Genomic DNA, 23,672 nt, shown 5'->3' with positions numbered 1-23,672 from the left:
CTCACTCACTCACACACTCACTCACTCACTCACACACTCACACACTCACTCACTCACACACTCACACACTCACTCGATATTTAGGGAGTTTGGTTGATTGATTGGGTTTCTTTTATTTGACAGGGTTTTATTTTCCAGCTTGTTTTATGCATACAGCTCACCCTCAAGCCACTGCCATTAATCTCACTTTAAACCTTAACTATGATTTCCTTCAAGTTGACACAGGAACGAAACTAAATAAATAATATTATTCCAGGCAGGTTTTGAGCTTCATCTGGGCCTCTTGTGTTTTATTCATAGCTTTATATTGTTTTCACTGAACTATTTGGGGTTGGAACAATATGCTCTGTTATGCGATGGCTTTAAGGTGGCAGTGATTTATGCTTTGTAATTCGGTGGATTTAAAATTTAAATAATACACTTTTTGTAAGCCGAACAAAACTGCCTGGTCAAAGTGCACCCATTTTTCATCCTTTCATCTTTATAGGGATGCACTGATATAATTCTGTTCATTTCTAGCACCAATATTAGAGATCTCAGCATTGTCTGTATTGCTATTAATATTCACTGATACTGTTTAATACTGATTTTTCTTCACTTAATAAAATAATAAAGTAATAAGTATTTAGTTTACAATAAAATGGCAGGAAAAAGCTAGTCAGCTACACGGCATTTTGTTAACATTAATAACATTGTACTAACAAGTGAGAATATTTAATGCTAACTTTACATTGCTAATTAAAAGATCATTTAAAGTTTGAGTAATTTGTTAAAATCACTCCATGTAGTACATTAACAATTAACAGCAGTGCGTTCAAGTTAGAATATGAACGTGCATAGTATATAATCTAAAAGAGTGTAGTCATGAGCATGTGTTATGTCTGTAATGAGCATGTGTTATGTCTGTAAGAGCCTCTGTTTGTCCTTGATTAACATTAGGGATGCAAACATGAGGCATATATCAAATGCAAAACTAACTTTATTGCAGGCATAAAGCTACAGCATTTTAAGAAACATTTTTACGACAGCACAATGTAATTTTCAAAAACCTAGGCAATGGTTTTGTCTTCAGATAGTGGAAGATGGTTTATGCAAATTTAATACCTGCCCTTTGGTGTTATTTATTTAAACATGCAAAAATCACACTGCTTATATGTTATTTACATAGACTCTGCCTTTTTTTAAGTAGAATAAAACTGACAAAACCTATAATTCTGCACATGTGAAAGACCCAACCGTGTGTGGGCCAGTATTTTATCCACACTAATATATAGTAACTAAGAGTCGCAAGCCACGATCCAGACAGAACGAGTGTCTGGTCTGAAACACCTATTATATAATAGGTGTTTCAGACCAGACACTCGTTCTGTCACAATAGCTCATCCTAAAGACCACCAGCTTCCTATAGCACAGTGTCCTAGATATGAGTGAATGCAATGAATATCATAATTACCTTGTGCAGGTGAGTAGGAGACGGCAAATACTTCCCCTCCAAACTCATCTTTCTTGATCTCCTTCACAAACTCGCCTGTGTCAGCCATGAAGCACTGCACCCGGCCGTTCTCTCGGTCAGCCACCAGCAGCTCACGCTTATCAGCTGCGAAGGCCAGGCTGTGGGGGATCCGGAAGGGAACACGTCTCCGCCGATCCAACGATCCTGCAGCAATGTATACAAAAACAACAAAGAATACAGAATCCTTAACAAGCATGATATACTCCACTACATAACCTGCAAATAATAATGTGTAGTACTGTAATATCATGAAGTGAACTTTTAATTCAGATGCAAAACCACATACTGTACATTGTCAGACCCAGACCATATATATATATATATATATATATATATACACACACACACACACACACACACACACACACACACACACACACACACTCACGTATCTGATATCACACCGATTTTGTATCACATAAATGACATTTGTTTTATGCTCAGCTTTTAAAGCTGAGTGTAAGGACGGGAGTCATGTACACAATAATAGCAGTGTTTGAGTGGCAGGGTGTGTACCTGCTCCCCAGTGGGATAGATATTTGCCCTCTGGAGAGAATGTGAGGATCCTAGAATTGCAGTAGCCGTCAGACACATAGATGTTGCCAGTATCTGGGTCCACGGCGACATCAGTAGGCTGGCAGAAATGGTCCTTGTCAGAACCTGGAACAAAAGCCTCTCCCAGAGCCAGCAGCGGTTTCTCATTTGCATCGCTGCTCAGTTTCAACACCTATGGCAGCAGGAAATCATAACAACAGATGACTTTTTTTGTAATGCACAACTTCTACACTGTGAAAAAGACAGAGCTAAAATAAGTCATCTTGTCAGAGCTCACCGGATATATCGGTTGGCGGCTAAAAATCAGCTGCCATAAAGATTTCGAGAGAACTACCACATTCAAGAATCTGATGTCATTCTTAATAATCACAAAACATACTGCAGCACACTGGATAAGACAGAGTGTCATGATATGTCAAAAATATTGTAATAATATACATTAAAACCCCTGTATACAGTATCCATTGTTTCAGCTACCACTGACAGTGGATTTTACACACCTCAATTAAAAAAATTCCACACTCAACATTTCAACTGTTCTTGGTTCATGGTTAGCATCCATCTCTGTTATCATACTAAATATCACATTATCGCAGCACCTGTGATCAAATGACCTTATTTTCTTATTAATGGCCCCATAGCACAGGAATAGCGGAAGCTGAGATGTGATGTGTAAAGAGAAGTCGTAAACTGTTTCCTTTAATTGAAACAGTAAAAAAATCTCGATTTAATAGGAAAAGATACTGCAATTGCTAGAAACTGCAAGAATAAATCTTCTATCTGTGAAATTCATCAGTACTATCAGTATTACACAGACTATACAGTATGTCGTGTTCACTACTATAGTTTTTTATAGTCTATTTTAAATGATAAAATATATTTAATCCCTTACCTGATGAAGAGCTACATCGGTCACCCAATAATTATTGTCCTTATCAGTTGTGATACCATGTGGCATATAAAACCTGTTCAAAACCAAACAAACCCATCAGCAAACAACAGCATAGCCAAACAAAACACGAATAAATAAACAACACATCGGCACTTACATGTTTCTCCCTGAGGCCTTGAGCACGTTGCCTTTGACCGGATCCACAACCAAGATGGTGGATTGTTGAATGGGGCCGAGAGACTTCTTCTGGTAAATCGCATCGTTGTCAAAAGAACTGCCAAAGAAAAGCATCGTCAATGCTTCTATAGAAACATCCTAACGTGTGAAGATTATAAAAAAAGACGAGTAAGAAAAATATTAACAATACAGAAACCAAGCGGGATAAGACTAAAGATATTTATTATACAAAATGCACTTAATTTTATAGAGAAGTGATTAGGAGGTAGAAAAGGTACAAGGAAAACTATTTCAGCTATAAGTTAAATGGACGTGAATCAGTTTAAGTGATGGGTGTAAATTAGAGTGGATTAAAATCTGACAGTAACGGGAGCCTACAGAATGATCTGTATCTTCATGTATTCAGAGTAAACATTTGATCCATCACAATCTTTGGCTGTAACCTCCCTGTGGACTTTCTAACGTACTGTAACCTGTTATGCATAACAAATAATCCCGCCAAGCTACTCAGCCAGGACCAGACGTGCCATCACTCCTTTATCTAATTGTCTAGCATAGACAACAAAAGCATTCTCTGTTACGTATTGCTTCTGAGAATCCTCCATGCATGCTCTTCCCTCAAGATAAAATTGAGCCAGCTCTGAAACAAGATGTGGAGCAGCTCAGGGCAGAAGATGAATGGATTTACCAGGGCTGCCCTTCCTCACCTCAAGACCTAGCTCATTAATTCTACTCTCTGCATTACTCTCCGTCTTTCAGTCTCCTTCTCTTTTCCAATCATTTCCACCCCCACAACCTCTCCATCTCTCTCAGCTGGTTAGGAGGAAGCCAGCAGGGTCAGCCTAGGAGCACAGAGGCCAAGACAGCTCAGACTGTGCCACAATTCTGCATGCCTGCCACTGAAACGGTGCCTTACCTCTTATCCACAGGCTACACAGTACAGCTTTAATGCTGAGGCTCTGTGGAAATGATCTTAGGCGGATAAGTGGTGTAATTAATGGTCTCTCCGTGCTTGCTGTGGCTAGCATTCCTTCCTGGCTATTCTATTGGAAGTGTGCCCTGCATGAGTGTGTAGAATTAGGAAATGAAATGGTGAACAGAGGTTAACAGTAGATTCACCTCTAATCTAACCTTGTTTCAAATATCTGAACTTTGCATTCTAAAGCTTAAGCTATAGATCTGATGTTTTCCAAATGTTTTGAACTGTCCTATACTGTACAAGGAAGGTGACAATTAATTCTGACAGTACCTATAAAAAGGTCTCCAAAGAATAAAGTTAAGAATGGGTTACGTTTCCTGCAGAAAGTAATAACGCATTTATTTGCTAATAAGCAACGACAGCAATGACTTAAATATACACCAGCACTGATAGTCTGCAGTGCAAGCTATGATTACAAAGGGCCTTGCTTTGCGATGTTTGAGTATCATCTGATACCATTAAGTACCATTAAGATACTGATCGTATCACATAAACCACAAACATTCTTATTTTCAGCCCTCTCATGCAATGGGAAGACACAAAGAAGCACTCAATGCAAACACGCCCAGCTAAATAATGAGAAGATTATGAGTGGGTATCAGCCTCCATTCATCACTCGTTCAACATGCAGCTCTGTTTACGCTAATGCCAAAGGATCCCGATGGAGCTTTGTGGATTAGCCAGTCAGACGTGACTAGAGCTGGTGTTGGTCTAATGACACCTTATTCGTGAAGGCGGTGTTGAGCAACTTTAATGACTTCACGAACTAAACAGGACCTGTGTTTGTCCCTCACACATCGCAAATGGCTCACGATGTGAGACACAGCACACAGCAGGTAGTAATAACTTCATCACAGCCTTGAACATTACTGAGGGCCATGCTATTTATTTATTTATTTATTTATTTTGAAAATTCATGGCAAAATGCTTTAGTCCGTCTGTGAATTTAAATTTAAAAGAAGGCCACTGTATTTTCAAGCTGGCCATCTAGAAAGAGTAAATATGAAGCATAAGGCAGGAAAACTTGGTACAGAGACATAAATATGCTTCATCTAGACAATCAAACAATATATGGCTCAACCAACAAGAGCTTTTTATATCCTGCAAATGTTTATATTAATAAACTCTTTTTAAAACTATCACTTCTATAGTAACAATTATTAACTGCAATCCTTCAACAACTGTTGAAATGATGCAATTTTCAGATCGAAACGTTTATTTTTTAACATTTCTTACAGTCTCCTGTGTCAGTACTTTGTAACACTCAGAGGTAAAGCTTTTTTGTAAAGGTTTTAGACATCAACTTCAAGAGAGAGAGATAAAAAAAAGAACCTGATATTAATACAACAACACAAGTGATCACATTAATGGATAAAGGGCTAAAAATAAGATGGTGCTGTTGAATAAATTAAAATAAAATAAACAAATTAAATAAAAAGTTGGGGTATAAACTACCCTGCAATTAATGATTTTCCTGTAACTTCAGGAAACGGATGTGATATTCTTTACATTACTGTTAGTTAAATATTTTAGGATTTGCTGGAATTCATTACTGTTTGGTGAAATAGAGAGAATAATGCATTTATTGCCCGTAATAACAATAAAAAAAAATTATAAACAACTTATTTATCCACAAAATGTCCCCTATCCTTGGATTTTTCCACTGATATTTAAATAGAATGGCTGCTGCCCCTGTTAAAAGACAGGACATGGGACATGTAGAACAACCATGAACAGATATCTTCTGCCATCAAAAATTAAGAAGGGAGGAAAGGGGTGTCAGATGGCAGCACTGTATTCTTTCCTGTTTTAAGTAGGAAGCACTTTTACATTGCACACACACACGCACGCACACACATGCGCACACACACATATCTCTGGTGTTTTTACTTCAACTACTAAATTTGTAGAAGAGTCAAGAAAATGCCCAGGTCTGTGCAGACATTCTGCATGCCATATATACACTATATAATGCACATTTCTTGTTTTTTTAAGGTGAATAGCACTGTAAGTGTTCCTGCTAAAATGGCTGGTGCATTAACAGTTAGCCTGCAGTGTCACATTTCTGGCAGGTGGGTGGGTGTTCATTACAAGCCCTGCTGGACAGTGCGATTGCAAGTCCACGTGTAGGTTTCTGTACTTACTTGACGCCCCATCTGTGATCTCCTCTGTGGAAGATAACCAGGTTTTCATCAGAGTCCAGAGCCAGACCGGACACCTGACCCAGCTGCAGCGGCACCTCTGGCCAGTCAGTCACCTCCTCCAGATGAGCCCCTAAATATCCACAAACACACACACAAACAGACGAACAACCTTTAAATATAACCCGCACTGACTGAACAAATTAGACGATGGCATATGGTGGCGTAATCAAAATGGTGTAACGTAACAGAGAAGAAACCTGCTGACTGCCTGGTCTGAACACAGAGCTGTGTTGTTTGTGTCTCAAGCTTCATTTAACACTGTAATGCAATCCGGCAATCTGCTAACTTGGGTCTGATCCAGCGAGCATAAAAATCAAAGCTACTTGTGTATCGTTTTCATTCGGGAAGTGTTTGCTGGATGGCAGGCAGTCATCAAGCCCAGCACATGCCTGAGAGAGCAAAGGAGAAGCATGTGGCATCAGAGTCAAATGAAGGTGTAAAGGCCTTTATGAGGCTTCGCCACATTCACACCGAGGTCTATTGAGGGATTAGCTGCTAATTTCATTTTTTTATGCAATACTACACTGCTGAGTGTTTAGGGCTTAATGCTTATTATGTACAACACCAAACAATTGAACCTCTTATTCAGTTACTTATCTTAAAGCATGTTAGTAAATAACTAATATGAATTATTCAGTCAAATAAAAAGGGTTATGAAGGTTAAGAACTTACAACCCTTTTCAGTTAGGGAAAAAAAACAGCAGCTGATTTAATAGTTAAAACGGAGGTCTTGTTTTTATAATACATAAAAATTAATAGAAGTTAATAGAATATATTCATAGAAAAATCTAGAATCTACATAGTAAAATGTTGAAATGTTTACTGGCATTATAAACAATGACATTTGTAATAAACAACATTTTTTCCATTTTTAGATTTTCAGATATTAAATCAAGATATCATCAAATAGAAAACTTCATGATACTTTGATTTCAATACACCATCATGTTATCATGATAAATGTTGTAGAAATTCATATAATGGTACTTAAAGACATTTCAGTTCTGCATGAAAACATAAAATGTGTTCATGTTCCGTTACATGCATTTCTAGTGAGGAATATGAGTCCTGATCAGATGGCCATGGGAGCAGGAAAATATAAATAAAAATGCTCAAAGAATTTATAACCGGATGACATGGCCATATAAGACCGCTTTGCACAGACAAACAGATGGAGAAAATGCCCTAGGAATTAGGAGATTGCCAAAAAAAAGTGTAAGGACTATAAATACGATTCAGATGGCGCCAAATAACATACAAATATCATTTTTATTGTTTTGCCCTGAAAATGTAATTGACATAAAAAATAACACCATGATAAATGATAAATTGCACAAGAAATTTACAAAATGGCAAACTATTTAAGATATTTCATCGCAGGCTATTTCCCTGTACTGCACTTCTTCCGGCAACCCAATGGCTTTACGTTGCTATGAATGGCATGAAATTGTAATGGAGTGTGAAATCACTGTGAGCCAAAAACAATAGCAATGCCTATTCCAAACCAGCGTCGTGATTAATAAACACGTTCTCTCGCCCCCACACTCATACACGCACAGAAATGAAGATGCTCTGATGTGTGTGATGAGACTTTTTCTTGCTTGGCACAAAAAACAGTATAAGCATGCCAATAAATATGATTTACAGTGCTCAGTCTGTGGTAACGATGGTTTTAAATGTACTACAGAGGCACAAATTTATCAAAAAAGTAAAGACACGGGTCTTATGGATGGAGCTGACACAAAATATAGGTCTGATATGATTTATATTTTTTATATATAAGCTCAGAGGATGCATGGTCATGAGATGAGTGCAACAAATCTAAAGGTCCTGTTCGAAAGTGATTTGCAGTGTCATCCGTACTGGTGTAATCTTGTCTTCAGGATCTATAACCGACCTGCTATAAACAATCTCTCTCTGATTTGTATGTATTCCTGCCAGCTTCGCTTCTCTTTGTGATAAAGTCAAGGGCACAAAACAAAAACAAAAGCAAGCTGCCTTCATGAATTTTCCCCAGCAAGACGTGGACAAGAACCGCAATTACAGAGACTGGAGTTAGAATAAACATTGCAGCTTCTCCTCCAAATGGTTACAAGCAACTGCATGAAATTTCACTCCTTCAACACCCCCCCTTCCCACACACACACACTCCTTTCTGGATTTGTAATTAGATCCCACGTGCTGATCAATAGCACCTTGACAGAGATCCAATAGACACACAGTGACATTGCAGGGAATTTGACATCTGGAGTAGCGACTTTTAAAAAATCATGGATTGTACCAACAGAAAATTAATGCAGATACAATTGCTACTGAATGGCAAATATTGATGTAAAATGGCTCTGCTTGGGTGAAACCGTCAAGACCTTGAGCATAAAACTTTTTCAGAGCTGAAAAAAGAAGAAAATGTTTTATGAAGGAAAACAGCCGAGGATACCACGCAGTGTAAGAGAGGGGAAAGTCGGACTTTGCAAACAGTGACACAACTCGTATAGGTACCTTTGGAAAGCTGAACAGGGGAAATGACAAGTGCAGGCTCACATTAAAATGCCTTTTTTCCCCCCCTCACAACTCGGCCGTTACAGGGCCTGTGGACATGGCCCAGATTTTTCAGAACAACCTCCCAATATAAGGATTTTCTCACTAAGATTAATGTCTGTAATGTGATGACACAGCACTGCAGGTCCAAAAGATTATCTTTTCCAGTCATCCAAGTCTTTTGTCCCCAGTTAATACAATACACCACATTCTGCAATCCTACAGGGTGACCTCACTGTCTGCAAAACCAAAGATAAATGACAGCAATGAGATGGGAAGGCATGGATGTCAAAAGAAAAGCATTCACATGGACTTGAGAACAAGAGAAACAACACCATTCCTGTTTTGTTTTGTTTCATGTAAACCAACACCAAGACCCACCTTGTTTTTTGGCCACTGCCACCCCTGAGCCTGGCAGTCTGGCAGGTACAGTCTTGGTCCCTGGAGGCCTTACAGTGGACTCTAACTGATGAAACTTGTGCACTCTGTCCCTCACCAGAACTGCACCGTCTCTGTGTGCGTAGCCTAGCCTGGGCCTGCGCCAGCCCAGGTTTTTCTTTTGCATTATGCTATCGATTTCGGCCACCAGATCCGCGTGGGCCTCCGTGGGATTATATTTATGCACATGGACAATGTCCTCCCTCTCCCCTAGGAGTTTGGAGAGAAGGGAATAGAAGTCACCTGCACAGGGAAAAATAGAGGGGACAGACAAAGAAGAGGAGCAAGAAGAAGCAGAGGAAGAAGAAGAACAAGAAGAAGAAGAAGAGGAAGAATGGTCCATATGAATAGAACTGCAGGGGAGTGTCATCAGACTGCTAGTATCTCTGATAGTGGATAACAGATGTACAGCAGTGTACGCAGCAAACGAGGAGTGATGGAGATAAGCAGGATTAATTATCTCTTTGTAAGGGTGAGAGCGTTTCAGTGTTGCTAAGGACATTATGTGCATGAAATATATGTGTTGCGCACACCGTGTGGATTTCCAGGCTCACTATGCATCACTTCTAACCATTACAATAATGATCGAATAACCTTACTAATTACTATAAATCTTCATAGCCATCACAATTCAGTTCAGTTTCACATGTGCTTGCCAAAATACAATGTAAAAATATTAATGAATGATTTATGTAACTGTACGTATCTTGAGGTTTGATTTGTATAGTCTATGTATAGTATATTATATAATATATACTGAATATACTCACTCACTGTACCATCGTATAATTATCCATCACAAAAATCACTTCACTTAATGAGCAATTGTGCTCGTGATCGATGAAAATCTTTCAGGAAATCAAAGATTTACTCATCAATTTTCCAAACCAGACTAATTACTGCTTTATTCGCTGACACGGCCCTAAAAATTTGTATTCTTACAGTCCAGGGAATATGTATGTCCTTTTTTTTGCTATGGAGACTACTTTGTATTCAGCACGCTAGATGACAGGTCATTTGGCAAGAAAAGGTCAGCTCGTCATTAAGAAACACTACTTTTCATCCAGCCATGTTTCAAAGCTCCACAAATGCTTCATGACTACTGCACCACTAGCACTGCATTTAAAGGGGACACCTGAAATCGGCAGTCAATTAACACAAATCATCACAAGCACGGTGAAGAACTACACTAACTCTCAAAATATTTGTTTATTTGTATATACAGTACATACTCTATCTACACCTTCAACCTTATCCCACTGCTCCTCCTAGACAAATCACCTCCACTTACTGATTTGGCCATTTCCACTGAACAAGCACTGTGGCCCAAAGCCCCACCCCCTGTGATGTACGATTAAAGGCCGCTTCTTATTTATTAAGCCCATCAATCAGAGGCTGGCCAGCAAACACGCTGAAACAAACCGTCTGACAACGCCTGGATTTGTGTCCTAATAACAGCAAAGGCAAATATAGCAAGTGATTTATCAAGCTGTCCAGCCGTGAGCTTAAGAGCCTGGAGATAATGAGTGTCACAGCTGCTGTGGAGACAGTCAGTGGTGCAGTCACACTCAGACGTGTCCTCTTCCCCCATCCTCACCTACGGCTCGAACTGTCACAAGCAGCCAAGGGCCAGACGACATCTCGGGGAAAAGCCTCTGAGCCATATCGAAAAGTCCAATCTGTAGCTTTGTGCATCGAATGCAATACCATATTGTCTAATATCAACGATTTTACTTCTTTCTCACAAGACAATCTAAGCAAGTTTATTCTCTGTATGCAGTCTGAGTCACAAAAACAAATAAATTAGCATTTAGTTAAGCTTTTAGGTTCATGGTATTATTAGGACTTGACCTACTGACCTAGCATTAGGATTTGTATTTGATTGCGACTACAAATTAATTCTGTAAGAGCTTCTTTGTGACTATGTAAAAAAAAAATGTAATTAGTTAATGCATCAGAGCTGCTTATGGTTTGTGTCCATAACGAACTCTTTTTTTTATTTGCTGTCCATCAAATGTGTGGAAGGGTAAAGAATTGCATCACCCAATTTATTTGAAAGCATGATTCGAGGAGTTGGAACTTCTCTCAGAGCCTGATTAAAGTGGAAGACTTACAAGCCTCTTCTCCACCTTGTCCCATTTTATGATTTAAACTTGACCGTGCGTCTAATTTAAAAGCACCCAGTGGTTCCTTTACAAGGGAATCTGAGGTCTCTTTCACTCTTTAACATCCGTCTCAGGTGTTACCATCACAAGTGGACAGCAAAGACAGATACAATGGATATAAAAAGTATACACACCCCTGTTAATATAGCATTTTCTGTGATGGATAAATTCTAGTGATATTGATAAACCCCATAAAAAGATCAATCAGCGTTTTTGTCAGATTAATTTATCCAACTCAATGTATGCAATTAGCTAATAAATGCATGTATAGGATCTCGATGTCTCAGCGGTTTTGAGCAGGAGAGTGGAATAAAAGAATACCTGGAAAGAAGGAATATCATGTCTGGGGTATGAGACAGGAGGTCACATGGCTGTGCTATGAGATGGCTAGACAGAAGACACTGTTCACGGAAAATGCCCAAATGACCTGAAACCATGTGGTGAAATGTGCTATAGTATGATGAGAACTTCCTGCGTATAATTATGGCACAAAAACAAGACAACTATTCACCCAAAGAACATGACCCCCATGGAGAAGCACGGTGGTGGAAGCAATATGCTATGGAGCTGCTGCTCTTCAGCTTGAACTGGAGTCAGAGATAAGACAAAAGGAATCATGGACAGTTTCAAATCTAATCCAATCTATAAATCCAACTTAATAAAGGAATGGCTTCAGGAGGAGATGATCAATGTTTTTGATAATATGGAGAATTTTTTCCAAGAATTTTTTTTCTTGCTGTCTCACAATAATGGCTTTAAAGTATCAGACCTAACTGAAGCTGCTTTCATTTCTTACTTTACAAAACTTGCAGTTTTTTAACAGGGGTTTATAGATGTTAAAACCACTGTACTAACTAACTAACTGTTCACAACTACAGGTTCTCTTGCATCTTGATGCCACTCTGCTGACCAACTACGATCATATTTAGTCAGTACTACAGTTGTTAAATCTACCAAAAACCTCCCAAGATCACCTCCATACCATACCCACAAATTCCAGTCTCAGAAACACACAATTTTAGATCAGGAGTATAACCTTTTTTTCCTCCTAGAGTTACTTTGACAAAATGAAGGGGTTATATTATTAGCAACATTTATTTACATAGCATATTGCCATATACCAAACTGAAAAAGCTATTTTTGTGTGATTGGTTTTTTTTAAACGTCAATATCGAACAGTTTTTATCGAACAGTTGTATTTAGCAATAAATCATTTTAAATTCACATAAGCCGCATGTTTGTAGATTCGAGTTAATTGATTGAACACAACAGGTTTAGTGACTTGACCTATCAGTTATTATTGTCAGATTTCATTCATTCACATGAATCCTGTTATTTATCAGCAAACTGTTACTTACAGGTCCCATGACACATAACTTGATGGCCTCAGCGAGACTGAAAAAGACTGAGTCTCTCTCACTAGGAACGCCTCGGTATTCCCCCGGAAGAGCTGGAGGAAGTGTCTGGGGAGAGGGAAGTCTGGGCGTCCCTGCTTAGACTGCTGCCCCCACGACCCGGCCACGGATAAGCGGTAGAAGATGGATGGATGGATGGATGGATGGAGTCTCTCTCATCCGAACTACCTCGGGTCACGGGGAGCCTGTGCCTATCTCAGGCGTCATCGGGCATCAAGGCAGGATACACCCTGGACGGAGTGCCAACCCATCGCAGGGCACACACACACTCATTCACTCACGCAATCACACACTATGGACAATTTTCCAGAGATGCCAATCAACCTACCATGCATGTCTTTGGACCGGGGGAGGAAACCGGAGTACCCAGAGGAAACCCCCGAGGCACGGGGAGAACATGCAAACTCCACACACACAAGGCGGAGGCGGGAATCGAACCCCAAACCCTGGAGGTGTGAGGCGAACGTGCTAACCACTAAGCCACCGTGCCCCCCCCCTAAGACTTTGTAAGAAAAAAAAAATGATATTGTATTGCTCTTTGTGATTAAATAATAGTATTTCTATGCCATTCATGTGCAGTTTCAATGGGAAATATTATACAGTACTTTACAGCTCACTTATCCTGCATCTTCGTGGATATATTCAGGACGTTTTCATTCAGCGCTTTTGCTTTGGCAGCTTCGTGGCTTTATTCCTAATGCTGTCAAATCCACAGCAGTTTCCAAGCTGAATGAATCTGCCATGTATTTTCTTTATCCTTTATCCAAACTACTTCAATTTGTGCTGATACATTTAAGTTCAAATAACGCTTCTATGTAGGGTCTTGGTGCTAGCTGTGTGTATCGATTGATGGATTTATCCAAGAGTCAGAATCGGTCCAACACCGGAAAGGGGAAATAAGACTATGAATTTGATTGGAATGAAATTTAACAGGTTTATTTGGTTAATTTGATTTCATCAATTTTGTTCATAGTCTATGAACCTTTAAAGAGCTACTCAGAGCGACGTGTTGAACTGAACAGGGGAACTGCTTTAGGATAACTGATCATACACTGTTATGCACATAACCCAACATGCTGAGTTTATTCAATAACCGAGAGATGAATTCTTTATGACCCAAGCTCTGGGTGATGTTTATTCGCATTTCTGGCTTGTTAAGTCTGCTTGTCATTATTTTTGAAAACACTTTAATTAGAAAATTAGATGGGGAAAAAAAATTAGAGAGTAATAAGCAGAGCTCATGTTGAGAATGGAAAGAAGCACACAGCTGAGAGGAGACCTTGCATGGCTGGAATGCACATTTCGCTATAGAGATTTAATTAATATAATACATGCAAAGTGCCTAAAATCAGCACATTATGTATATCACGAGTATGGTTGGATAGTTCAAAAGCAGCTCAATCTCACATGGAAACCATGAATCTGGTGATACTGGTGATTTAATGTTGCCAGGATACAGTACAACAGGACACATGGCTCTTCCCATTACAAAGGTATTTAAAGCTGTCCACTTTAGACCTAATCACCGGAGATGGATCATAATATCATCTGAATGAGGCCCGAGACCTGAAACTATTCCTGATTCATCAAGCCCTGTCTTGAAATCCATCAGTGAAAAGTGTTCAGAGGACCTCCACTGTCCAGGCTTTGTTTACTGATGATCTATTTTCAGCACAACGGAGAAAAGACATGACACTGATACCTTAATTGTTGTTGCAGTGATATACAGTAAAGAACCTAAATAATACCTGAGAAAGGAGGCAATGAATGTAGCTACTAGGCAGTCATGAAAGATAGCTCAAAGCACATTTTTCATACACATTAACACCACAGTTATCTAGGTTTCTCTTTCTAATCTTGTTCTGCAGTGAACGTTACAGCTGGGGTTTAATATTGCACGAAGGCAGCTTCTATTAGTTATTCAGTAATCCTGTTCTGTGAAAAGTTAATTAGGACGTGCTGGGCAATAACAAAGCAAAAAAGGCAGATGGGCTTGCATCTATTCTAATCCTCAGAGATTACTTAGCATCTTTGATTCATCGCCATTGGAAAAGCAAGACGCTGACTGAATTAGTCCAAATCTCAGGAATGCATTCTTTTAAGTCTGTTCTGTCCAGGTTTGAGATAACTGTTTGTACAAACAGAGATCTTCAGAGTCTGTTAACCTTGTTATTGGTTTAGGAAACCAGATGGGTTTTTCTCTAGAGTAATGTAACAAAAGAAGTGAAATAAACTGCAGCTGTCAAGAGGAATCAATTCTAAGTGAGCACAATGTCAGCGTAGTTGAAGGACAATCCGAATGCTCGGACACCGAATGACTTCAGTATGTGCACTGATCAAGGGGAAGAGAAAGTGTCACAGAAGGATGTATAAATAGGTGACAGCCAATGGAGGCAGACACAAACTACATCTTTGCTGACCAATGAGGCTGTCAAGCTTATAGTCCGTGACTCTTTGGTTTGGAGGAGCCATGGCAACAGAGCAAATCTGTTTGGCAGTGAAACATATTGGAAGTAAGAAGAAGCCCTTTAGCAATGCATGTGCCTAACAAAATTCTGGCTAATACAGCGCTTGTATTAAGTGTTAGACTTGCCTGATAATATTGGATTTTCTAAGAAGTATTTAGAGGATTTGATAACAAGTGATATAACTGTGTGTGTGTGTGTGTGTGTGTCAGTTTTATCATCCAATTTGCTGTTTGCTGTTTATTTATTTAATAATATTAACTTCCATCCTTATCACGGTATGAAACATTACGATGATGATGTTTAACATACAGCCATATAATCGCAAACTATGATACTCTGTATGAACCATGAAAAAAGTAGATTAGGACTCAGCTAACGTCTGGATTTGCACGTTTGCTAAAAGTATGGCCTGTTTAAACAGGGTAGCAGGAGAGCGACAGGATTTATTCTCTGTGAGGAAAAGAAAAGAAAGAAAACTCCACGGTGTAATAAAAGCATGTAGAGAATCTCTTGGATGTTGTAAGCATTAGCCAAGATCTTGTGTACAGACTGACTCTCAGAATCCTATCTCTGCCCACTGCGGCTGAAGTGTTACAGTTTGTGACTCAGAAGGTGACCGTGAGAACAAGAGACGTTGGGTGTGTAGGTGAGGATCTGCGAAATGTGTCAACAAGATAACAACAACAATTTGGATCTCTTATGCAACTTTAATAAGATGGTCAACTTTTTTTCTTTTTTTTTAATGAACTTTGCACTAGTTTTGTTGTCTGCGTACTGGCCTGGGAAGCTAAATCCAACATGGGCACACAAAAACTGAGCTTTTTTTCGTTTTCCCATCCACTAGGTTGAACTGAAGACTATCTGAATCCTGTTTGAGTTTGTCTATCATAAAACACTACCAAAAAATAAGCTCTCTGGAGCCACCCGGGAGGTGACTAAAACCCCAAAATTAAAAGATTCGAAAATCAAACTAGGCACATCTCATTTAATGTTAAACTGTGCGTGGCGCTGCGGCGGATCTTCCTCACAGGGTCACCTACTGAGTGTGAAACACAGAAAATTAGTTTTAATGGCAGCGCATGCATCAATGGCCATGCATGCTAACAATTTAGTGAAACTACAAAGAAGAGAATGTTAAAATAAAAAAAATAAAAAAAATGAATAAAATACAGACTTTTAGACTATGCTGGTGGATAAATAGCAAATAACATTGCACAGTCTGGACAGTCTGAACTATGAAGGGTGTAACATTATATTATATTACATTCTACTGTATTTAGGGCATTAATTAAATATAAAGCTATTTGAGCTTCAATCTAACACATATGTGAAATCAAGATGAAAAAAGATAAAGGAAAATATAACTGTGGGTAAAACCAAATTAAAGTACGTCTTTTAATTCTGCCACAAAGATTTATGAAAAGCCACTGAGTCTTCAGCAGACTGTGAGAACCGAACACTGTCTGTGACGATCATTAGGACAATCGGTAGTCTGCGTATTTCTTTTGAAGTCCACCTATCTTAAATATGGGATGACTGGCATGGCAGTGATTACAGTAAACCAGTCATGAGATAAATTTCAGTGGGAAAACTTCACTATTAATCTTCTTTTCTTTGTCGTTGTTTGCCACCAGTCGAGCCTTGATTTCTGAAGAATATTTAAAAGTCAGTAATATCACAAAGCAAACTCAAATCTGTAAATCTCATTTCCATAACCAAATGACTCATCGGTATGATTGACGTTCATGCCGGAAGAGGGTTTAATCTCAGTTTTGACAAGTTCTTCCACAGTTTCCAGCTCGATCTCATAATCCACTAGAAACTCCTGTAACAGTTTCTCCCAGTCCATTTTGTACTGTATGTCAATGGCTGAATATTGCTTGGCATGTACTGTACCAGGCCTCTCTCTGCTGCTGCTGATAACAAATGGAGTATTTATAAAGAAAAACATGCAACACAAATGGAGGATGAATCTCAGAAGGGCCACTAGTGAAATCTGCACCCGGGGCAAAGTCTGGCCCTGTTCTATAGATCCGCAGGCCAACACGTTCTCTACCCTCAGAGGACAGGCACATGCTCCTTTAGTGATAAGAGCAGCACTCGGCATTCAGCCGGTGGCAGTTTATCACACACTGCTTTCCACGGATCGTCTGAAATTACAGAAATCTCTAATCCGTATATGTGAGGGAATTCGAATTGAGGCTACTATTGAACAGTAACATTTGGATTAGGTGTCATGGCTGTTAGTCACATCACTGCATTCAAAAACAAAGAACATATCTGACAACTTGTGCGCAACAGCAGTGAACACATCTTAATAACTTGTATTCCTGTTGTTGAAACGACGACAATCATGGGCAAGGCAAAAAACAAACATAAAAATGCTGTATAATATAGTGTTTGCTTGCCTGTAGAGAAAAGATGAATTATATTAGAGCAGTATTAGTGCTGTACTTTATAGCATTGATAAACCCGAGACGGTTTAATTTTCTTAACTCACACTTTTGGTGCTTTTAATCTTACCTCAAGGTCACTGGCGGTTTATGTTAATCAGTCACCTTGCTGATAAATATTTATTTGTTGGCTTTTATGGTTGCAAATTGCACATAATGCTGTGCTCACACTGAGCTGTTTTTATTCAGATCCATGAAGCTGAGACTCTCCTCAACTCTCTTACGGTCTAACAGCTTGTCTATCAAATAAGCTGAACTGCAGTTCAAAGTGAGGTCATGACACATGACTTAATCGAACCTGCCCATTTTTGGAGACACTAACAAAAGCGGAATATTTTTGTGGAACTTTCTGTCCCTATGGTGTATGTATCTTTATAATCCTGGTAACATGCAAATGGCTTATTATTAGGAGTGTTAAAAATATGCTCCCATGTTGTAGTACATTTACTTCATCATAAATTCCGTTTCAGCGGCGACGTCCTTGAGTTTTTGCCGCATTAGCAACAAGCAATCAGAAGCCTTCCCTGTTATGCTGATTACATGGTGATGCTGCGGTGTTCTTGGCCTGGAGTGAGCTCTCAGCAGGTGTGCAAGGATTAAAGGCCTGCGTCCTGAAACAGTTAACGATTCAGACGCCGGCTTCCCAACATCAAAGCGCACTGCCCTGATCTGCATTCTCTCCGCTCTTATCTCTAGTTATCTCTATCTCAGCTGGGAAACAGAGAAAGGGGGAAAAGAGTGAAATTCGATTTTAAAAAAAGGAATAGATAAAAAGAGAGCCTTTAGTCTTTACTTGCCCATTTCTAAACCTTAAAGCTCAAAGTGATATGGTCAAATCCTTACACACAACTAGGTTTAAAGAAGCTCAACAGTGAACGTGACACCAATCTGTCACGATTTACCCCAGAGAGCAAGAAAAATAAAAATCAAAAAGAAGCTCCTCGGGGAGAATTCCTGCATCTTCACATACCAGAGCGGTTACCAGGGCAACACTGCTCTAAACATCAACCTTGGGCATAAAAAAAAAAAAAAGCTGTAGTCACTTAAACTGGGTTTACAGCCTGCAGGCAGAAAGGAGCACCACTAGAACTAACGAGAGCTTCACAGATGAATAACCGCTAATAGACACTGCAGAATCATTTATCTTTTCTGTTTCTAATTGTACCTTGTGATGTTACAGTACACTTGATTCTTTGAGACGTTACTAAAAGCAGCCTTTTCTAGGCTTTTTAAACAGAGAGCATTAGTGATGTGTTTCAGTTCAGTCTATGATCATCGGCAGACTCGGTTTCTCATTAGCACAGTAATTTGTCATCACTCTCGAGGTCTACTCACCCTGATCCAGAACCTCCACCTCTTCCCTCTTCGGCTGCTGGAGCACGGTGTCGTCTTCTCCGTCTTTGAAAACGAGAAGATAGAAACCGTCAAATGACCTAGAAATGAGCCTGATTCGCATGTAATGAAATCGGAGCAGGAGTGATTCATAGGCAACTGCACAGTGAACGTTCCAAATCTGCTGTCGTGAGAATTCTGTTTAAAGAGATTTTCCTAAAAGCCAAAGAAAAAACGGAACGTGGATTCTCCAAACCAGCAAGGGTTTGCTTTTTCTGCTTCCTTACTGAAAACTTCGTACACAAACAATCCCATTCAGAATTAATGCCTTCCTTGAATAAAAAAGAGCAGAAATGAATGCATAAATTTTTGAGGCATGCCCTGTAAAAAATAACAGCAAAATATCTAGCAAAGTTTTGCCCACTCTGTCCAAACCTTTATGCAGAACATTTGAGGCTCCTCTACAATTCTCAGGTTTGTGCATGTGTTCAATTCACTCAAACCACGTATTTTCCGTAGGATTCAATTCCGGAAAACTCCTGATCGTGATCGTGGTCTTTAGATCTTGTGTTTCTTTAACCATGTGTATTGGACTGGATCGTCTTGTTAGATGCTCTATTTATGACCAAGTATAGGGACTGATTTTATATTCCAGATATTCTTTGACATAAATACATTTTTCTTGATCATTTTGGCACATGGATCTTTGAGAGACTTATTAAGATTATTTTATTTAAGCATTAAAATCATGAATGATTTTCTTTAAAGAACAAAGATCAACAGGAAAATAGTATCTACTGTTTCAGTGTTCATTTTGAACTATTGTGTGCGATTTTCAGGGGGCACGGTGGCTTAATGGTTAGCACGTTCACCTCACACCTCCAGGATCGGGGTTCGATTCCCGCCTCCACCTTGTGTGTGTGGAGTTTGCATGTTCTCCCCGTGCCTCGGGGGTTTCCTCCGGGTACTCCGGTTTCCTCCCCGGTCCAAGGACATGCATGGTAGGTTGATTGGCATCTCTGGAAAATTGTCCCTAGTGTGTGATTGAGTGAATGAGTGTGTGTGTGTGTGCCCTGCGATGGGTTGGCACTCCATCCAGGGTGTATCCTGCCTTGATGCCCAATGACGCCTGAGATAGGCACAGGCTCCCCGTGACCCGAGGTAGTTCGGATAAGCGGTAGAAGATGAATGAATGAATGTGCGATTTTCATTTACAACAACCATTTTCATAAAAGGTGTCAACGATTCCGGGGGTCACTTTCATTGTACAAGACAATTATTAGACCATGACAGAAAGTCCCTGGTGGAGTGTCTAAGTGGTCATCGTACTGTCCAAAAACTTGGAAGCTGTCCTTCCATAAAGGACCTATAGAAAGTGTTTGGGAATCAACTACTACTAAATTCACAAAGGAAAGACGTAAAAGTGTGTATAACACAGAGGAGAGTCTGTATGTACCTTTATGCTCTGAGCCGTGCCTCATAGACATCATCTGGTCCGGGCTGACTGCGATGGGGATGTTGGCTTCGGCAGGAATGTTTCTGAACAGACTGCTGCTGCCATGATCCACGCAGTCCATGTAAGGCACAGCATGCTTGCTGTCCATGTAGTACATGATGTAGAAGTTACACATCTCATCATTGGAAGTGCCACTGAGGAGAAGAAATATCCATCAGACATATCTCTGCATGAAATCGAGCCATCACTTTGCACTGTGACTCAAGCCATATTCAGACAGGGGTTGGAATGTTTTTGCACATCTGGAAAGATTGACCAGTATTTAACAGAGTAAAGAGGGAAGCGGTCATGCTCTTTTTCTTCATTTTATTATAAAGGCACTCTATAAAGAAACCTAACTGAAAGCAAATTGTAAGTACAGAACAATAAAATACAGTCACGAATTAAAGTTCACAGAGATTTAGATAAGTTCTTGAATTCCTAGTCTAGGTATACTGAACTGTACATCTTTTAGTCATGTGACCTTCTAATGATCAAACACAATACGACGACGCCATAAACCCAACAGCAAAGGATATAATAAAGGTCAAAATATCAGTTTGGATTAACATGAGGTGTATGTAGCAGGCATGATGTCATATACCTGAAAATCTTATTCCATCTGAACGGTATTTAAGCTGAGCTCAAGCAACATGAAATAACTCTGAATCATTTTTCTGACATGGTCACTTCTCACTCTGTTGACTGGCATTTTAAAGCATCACATCCTTGCAAAGAGAAGACGATGTGTGATTGTGTGTGTGTGTGTGTGTGTGTGTGTGTGTGAGAGAGACTGGAACTCTGGGTTGTTTCCCATGGGGTGCGTTATATGGCACTCTGACGTCAACGTTGTGCACATCCCAAATCGCCATGGCAACAAGAATGGCGAGGCAGACCCACATTACACACAAACACACCCTACACACACATGTAGAACCAGTCACAAAAGAGAATCATGAAAAATGAATGTTACCCTGGAGACAACTTTCTTTTGTGCTTGACGATTCTGCAAACACACACAGTGCACACACACACAGTGCACACACACACAGTGCACACACACACAGTGCACACACACACAGTGCACACACACACAGTGCACACACACACACAGAATAGACACACACAGTAACCAAGTAAGAGCTGTGACAGGGAGCCACACTGGGTTGGGCAACGAGCAGCACTAATGACCACCTGTCACACACTTGGCTGATGTGAATCTTAAGACAAGAGTCCAAAAGCACAGTATGAAGGAGAGGAAAACACAGTCTCTGCCACACACACACAAACCTATAAACCTACTCACATCCTCATTTACAGGAATAGCTAACAAATAAAAAAAAATAATAATAAATTAATTTAAAAATAAAAAAGGGGTGGAAGAGGGCTGTGGATTAATGCATCACATACATGAAGATATCCACGTAAACACAGTGCTGTTGTATGAAATAACAGTAGAGCTTAAAAAAGAGAAGGAAATTCACAAAATTACTCACTCCGGCATAAACTCACCCGATTTTTGTTTTAGAGGTCTTTCCCTCTCCTGTGAAAACGCAGCGGGCAGCTAGGATGTCTCCATATCTCACGTCAATGGCATTGCTGGCTGGATAAAAGGCCTGGAACAAACAAACAGCTGCTGCTTATACTTGAGCAAGAGATGCCAGTGAGGCACAGACCGTCTACTCACTTTACAATGTTTGGCCAATTATTGCCATGCAGACAACACAGTGTTAAGAAAACTAAAAATTCAGGAAAGAGAAATATGAAATGTCTGGATTTTTTTTTTTTAGGCATAGTGCATCTTTTCTAAAGTAAACGAGAAAAGAATCTCTTCTGTGAAGGTAAAGGCAATTTCATGGTTGAGGTAAGATTAATTTAAAACCTGGGGAATTAAATTATTTTCGTATTGTTGGAGTCAGTGCAGTCAAAGCAGAAAAAGTCAGGGAAGCACCGCTGAGCTGAGTATATATATATTTGTAGCAGTACTCTGTACACCGTGCCCCCTATATATATATATAGGGGGCACGGTGGCTTAGTGGTTAGCACGTTCGCCTCACACCTCCATGGTCGGGGTTCGATTCCCACCTCCACCGTGTGTGTGGAGTTTGCATGTTCTCCCCGTGCCTCGGGGGTTTCCTCCGGGTACTCCGGTTTCCTCCCCCGGTCCAAAGACATGCATGGTAGGTTGATTGGCATCTCTGGAAAATTGTCCGTAGTGTGTGATTGCGTGAGTGAATGAGAGTGTGTGTGTGCCCTGCGATGGGTTGGCACTCCGTCCAGGGTGTATCCTGCCTTGATGCCCAATGACGCCTGAGGCTCCCCGTGACCCGAGGTAGTTCGGATAAATGGTAGAAAATGTATGTATGTATATGTATATGTATATGTGTATATATATAAATATATATATATATATATATATATATATATATATAAATATTTATTATACACACATATTACACATATATATTTATATAAATATGTGAGAGAGAGAGAGAGAGAAAATGTAAATTCCTATACTGTAGATGCTCTATAGATCCTGTTTTGAATATACTGTACAAGTGGGAGTATTTCTTGATGTAAACACAAGCTTCTACTTGTTTTTCACCTCAGGAAGCCAATGTTGTTTTAGATTTCCTAGAATAACACAGACAGATTCAGTATTTAGGCCACACTGCTGTCAGATCTATTTTAACAGGATCGGAGCCATTGAGGTTGCAGTTTTCTCCTGCTGCAGTCTGCTACTGTGTGAAGCATTAAACCCCCGTGTCTTCTCACAGGAAGAACAGAAATACACCGTCATCCAAAGGCAAAGCACCATAATCACTAAGGACATCCTAAAGATTTCAATGTAAACTTAATAAATGTGCTTTGAGGAAGAATGTTCCCTGTAAATAAAGGTTCAATTCTGTCTAAATATTGATAGATCTGTTGAGTTTGCAGCAGCACTCTTGCTGGAACAAGAACAGCTCTCCATCTAAGAGACATCCACCTTTGCATGAAATAGTGCTGCCTAACAGGCCCTAACACAATCACCGTGCAAATACAAAG

The 23,672-nt window shown here is 39.7% G+C and overlaps 1 protein-coding gene across 3 annotated transcripts in view; it reads right to left on the bottom strand.

Annotated features, from left to right (window-relative positions):
* Positions 1-23,672, bottom strand: part of pam (peptidylglycine alpha-amidating monooxygenase) — a 67,675-nt gene that overhangs the window by 11,137 nt on the left and 32,866 nt on the right. For 2 of the 3 annotated variants that reach the window (XM_060896707.1, XM_060896708.1), the window contains exons 12-20: positions 22,137-22,240; positions 20,586-20,779; positions 19,133-19,195; positions 9,240-9,539; positions 6,261-6,390; positions 3,118-3,234; positions 2,961-3,033; positions 2,030-2,240; positions 1,454-1,657 (exon numbers count right to left, since the gene is read on the bottom strand). In XM_060896707.1, coding sequence (XP_060752690.1) covers positions 1,454-1,657; positions 2,030-2,240; positions 2,961-3,033; positions 3,118-3,234; positions 6,261-6,390; positions 9,240-9,539; positions 19,133-19,195; positions 20,586-20,779; positions 22,137-22,240 — 1,396 coding nt within the window. The remainder of the gene's footprint in view (positions 1-1,453; positions 1,658-2,029; positions 2,241-2,960; positions 3,034-3,117; positions 3,235-6,260; positions 6,391-9,239; positions 9,540-19,132; positions 19,196-20,585; positions 20,780-22,136; positions 22,241-23,672) is intronic. The other variant, XM_060896709.1, reaches the window with a different exon arrangement.

This window comes from Tachysurus vachellii, chromosome 20 (genome assembly GCF_030014155.1).
Source record: "Tachysurus vachellii isolate PV-2020 chromosome 20, HZAU_Pvac_v1, whole genome shotgun sequence".
NCBI lineage: Eukaryota > Metazoa > Chordata > Actinopteri > Siluriformes > Bagridae > Tachysurus > Tachysurus vachellii.
Note: the sequence above shows the minus strand (reverse complement) of the source record. Positions and strands in the feature narration are given on the sequence as shown.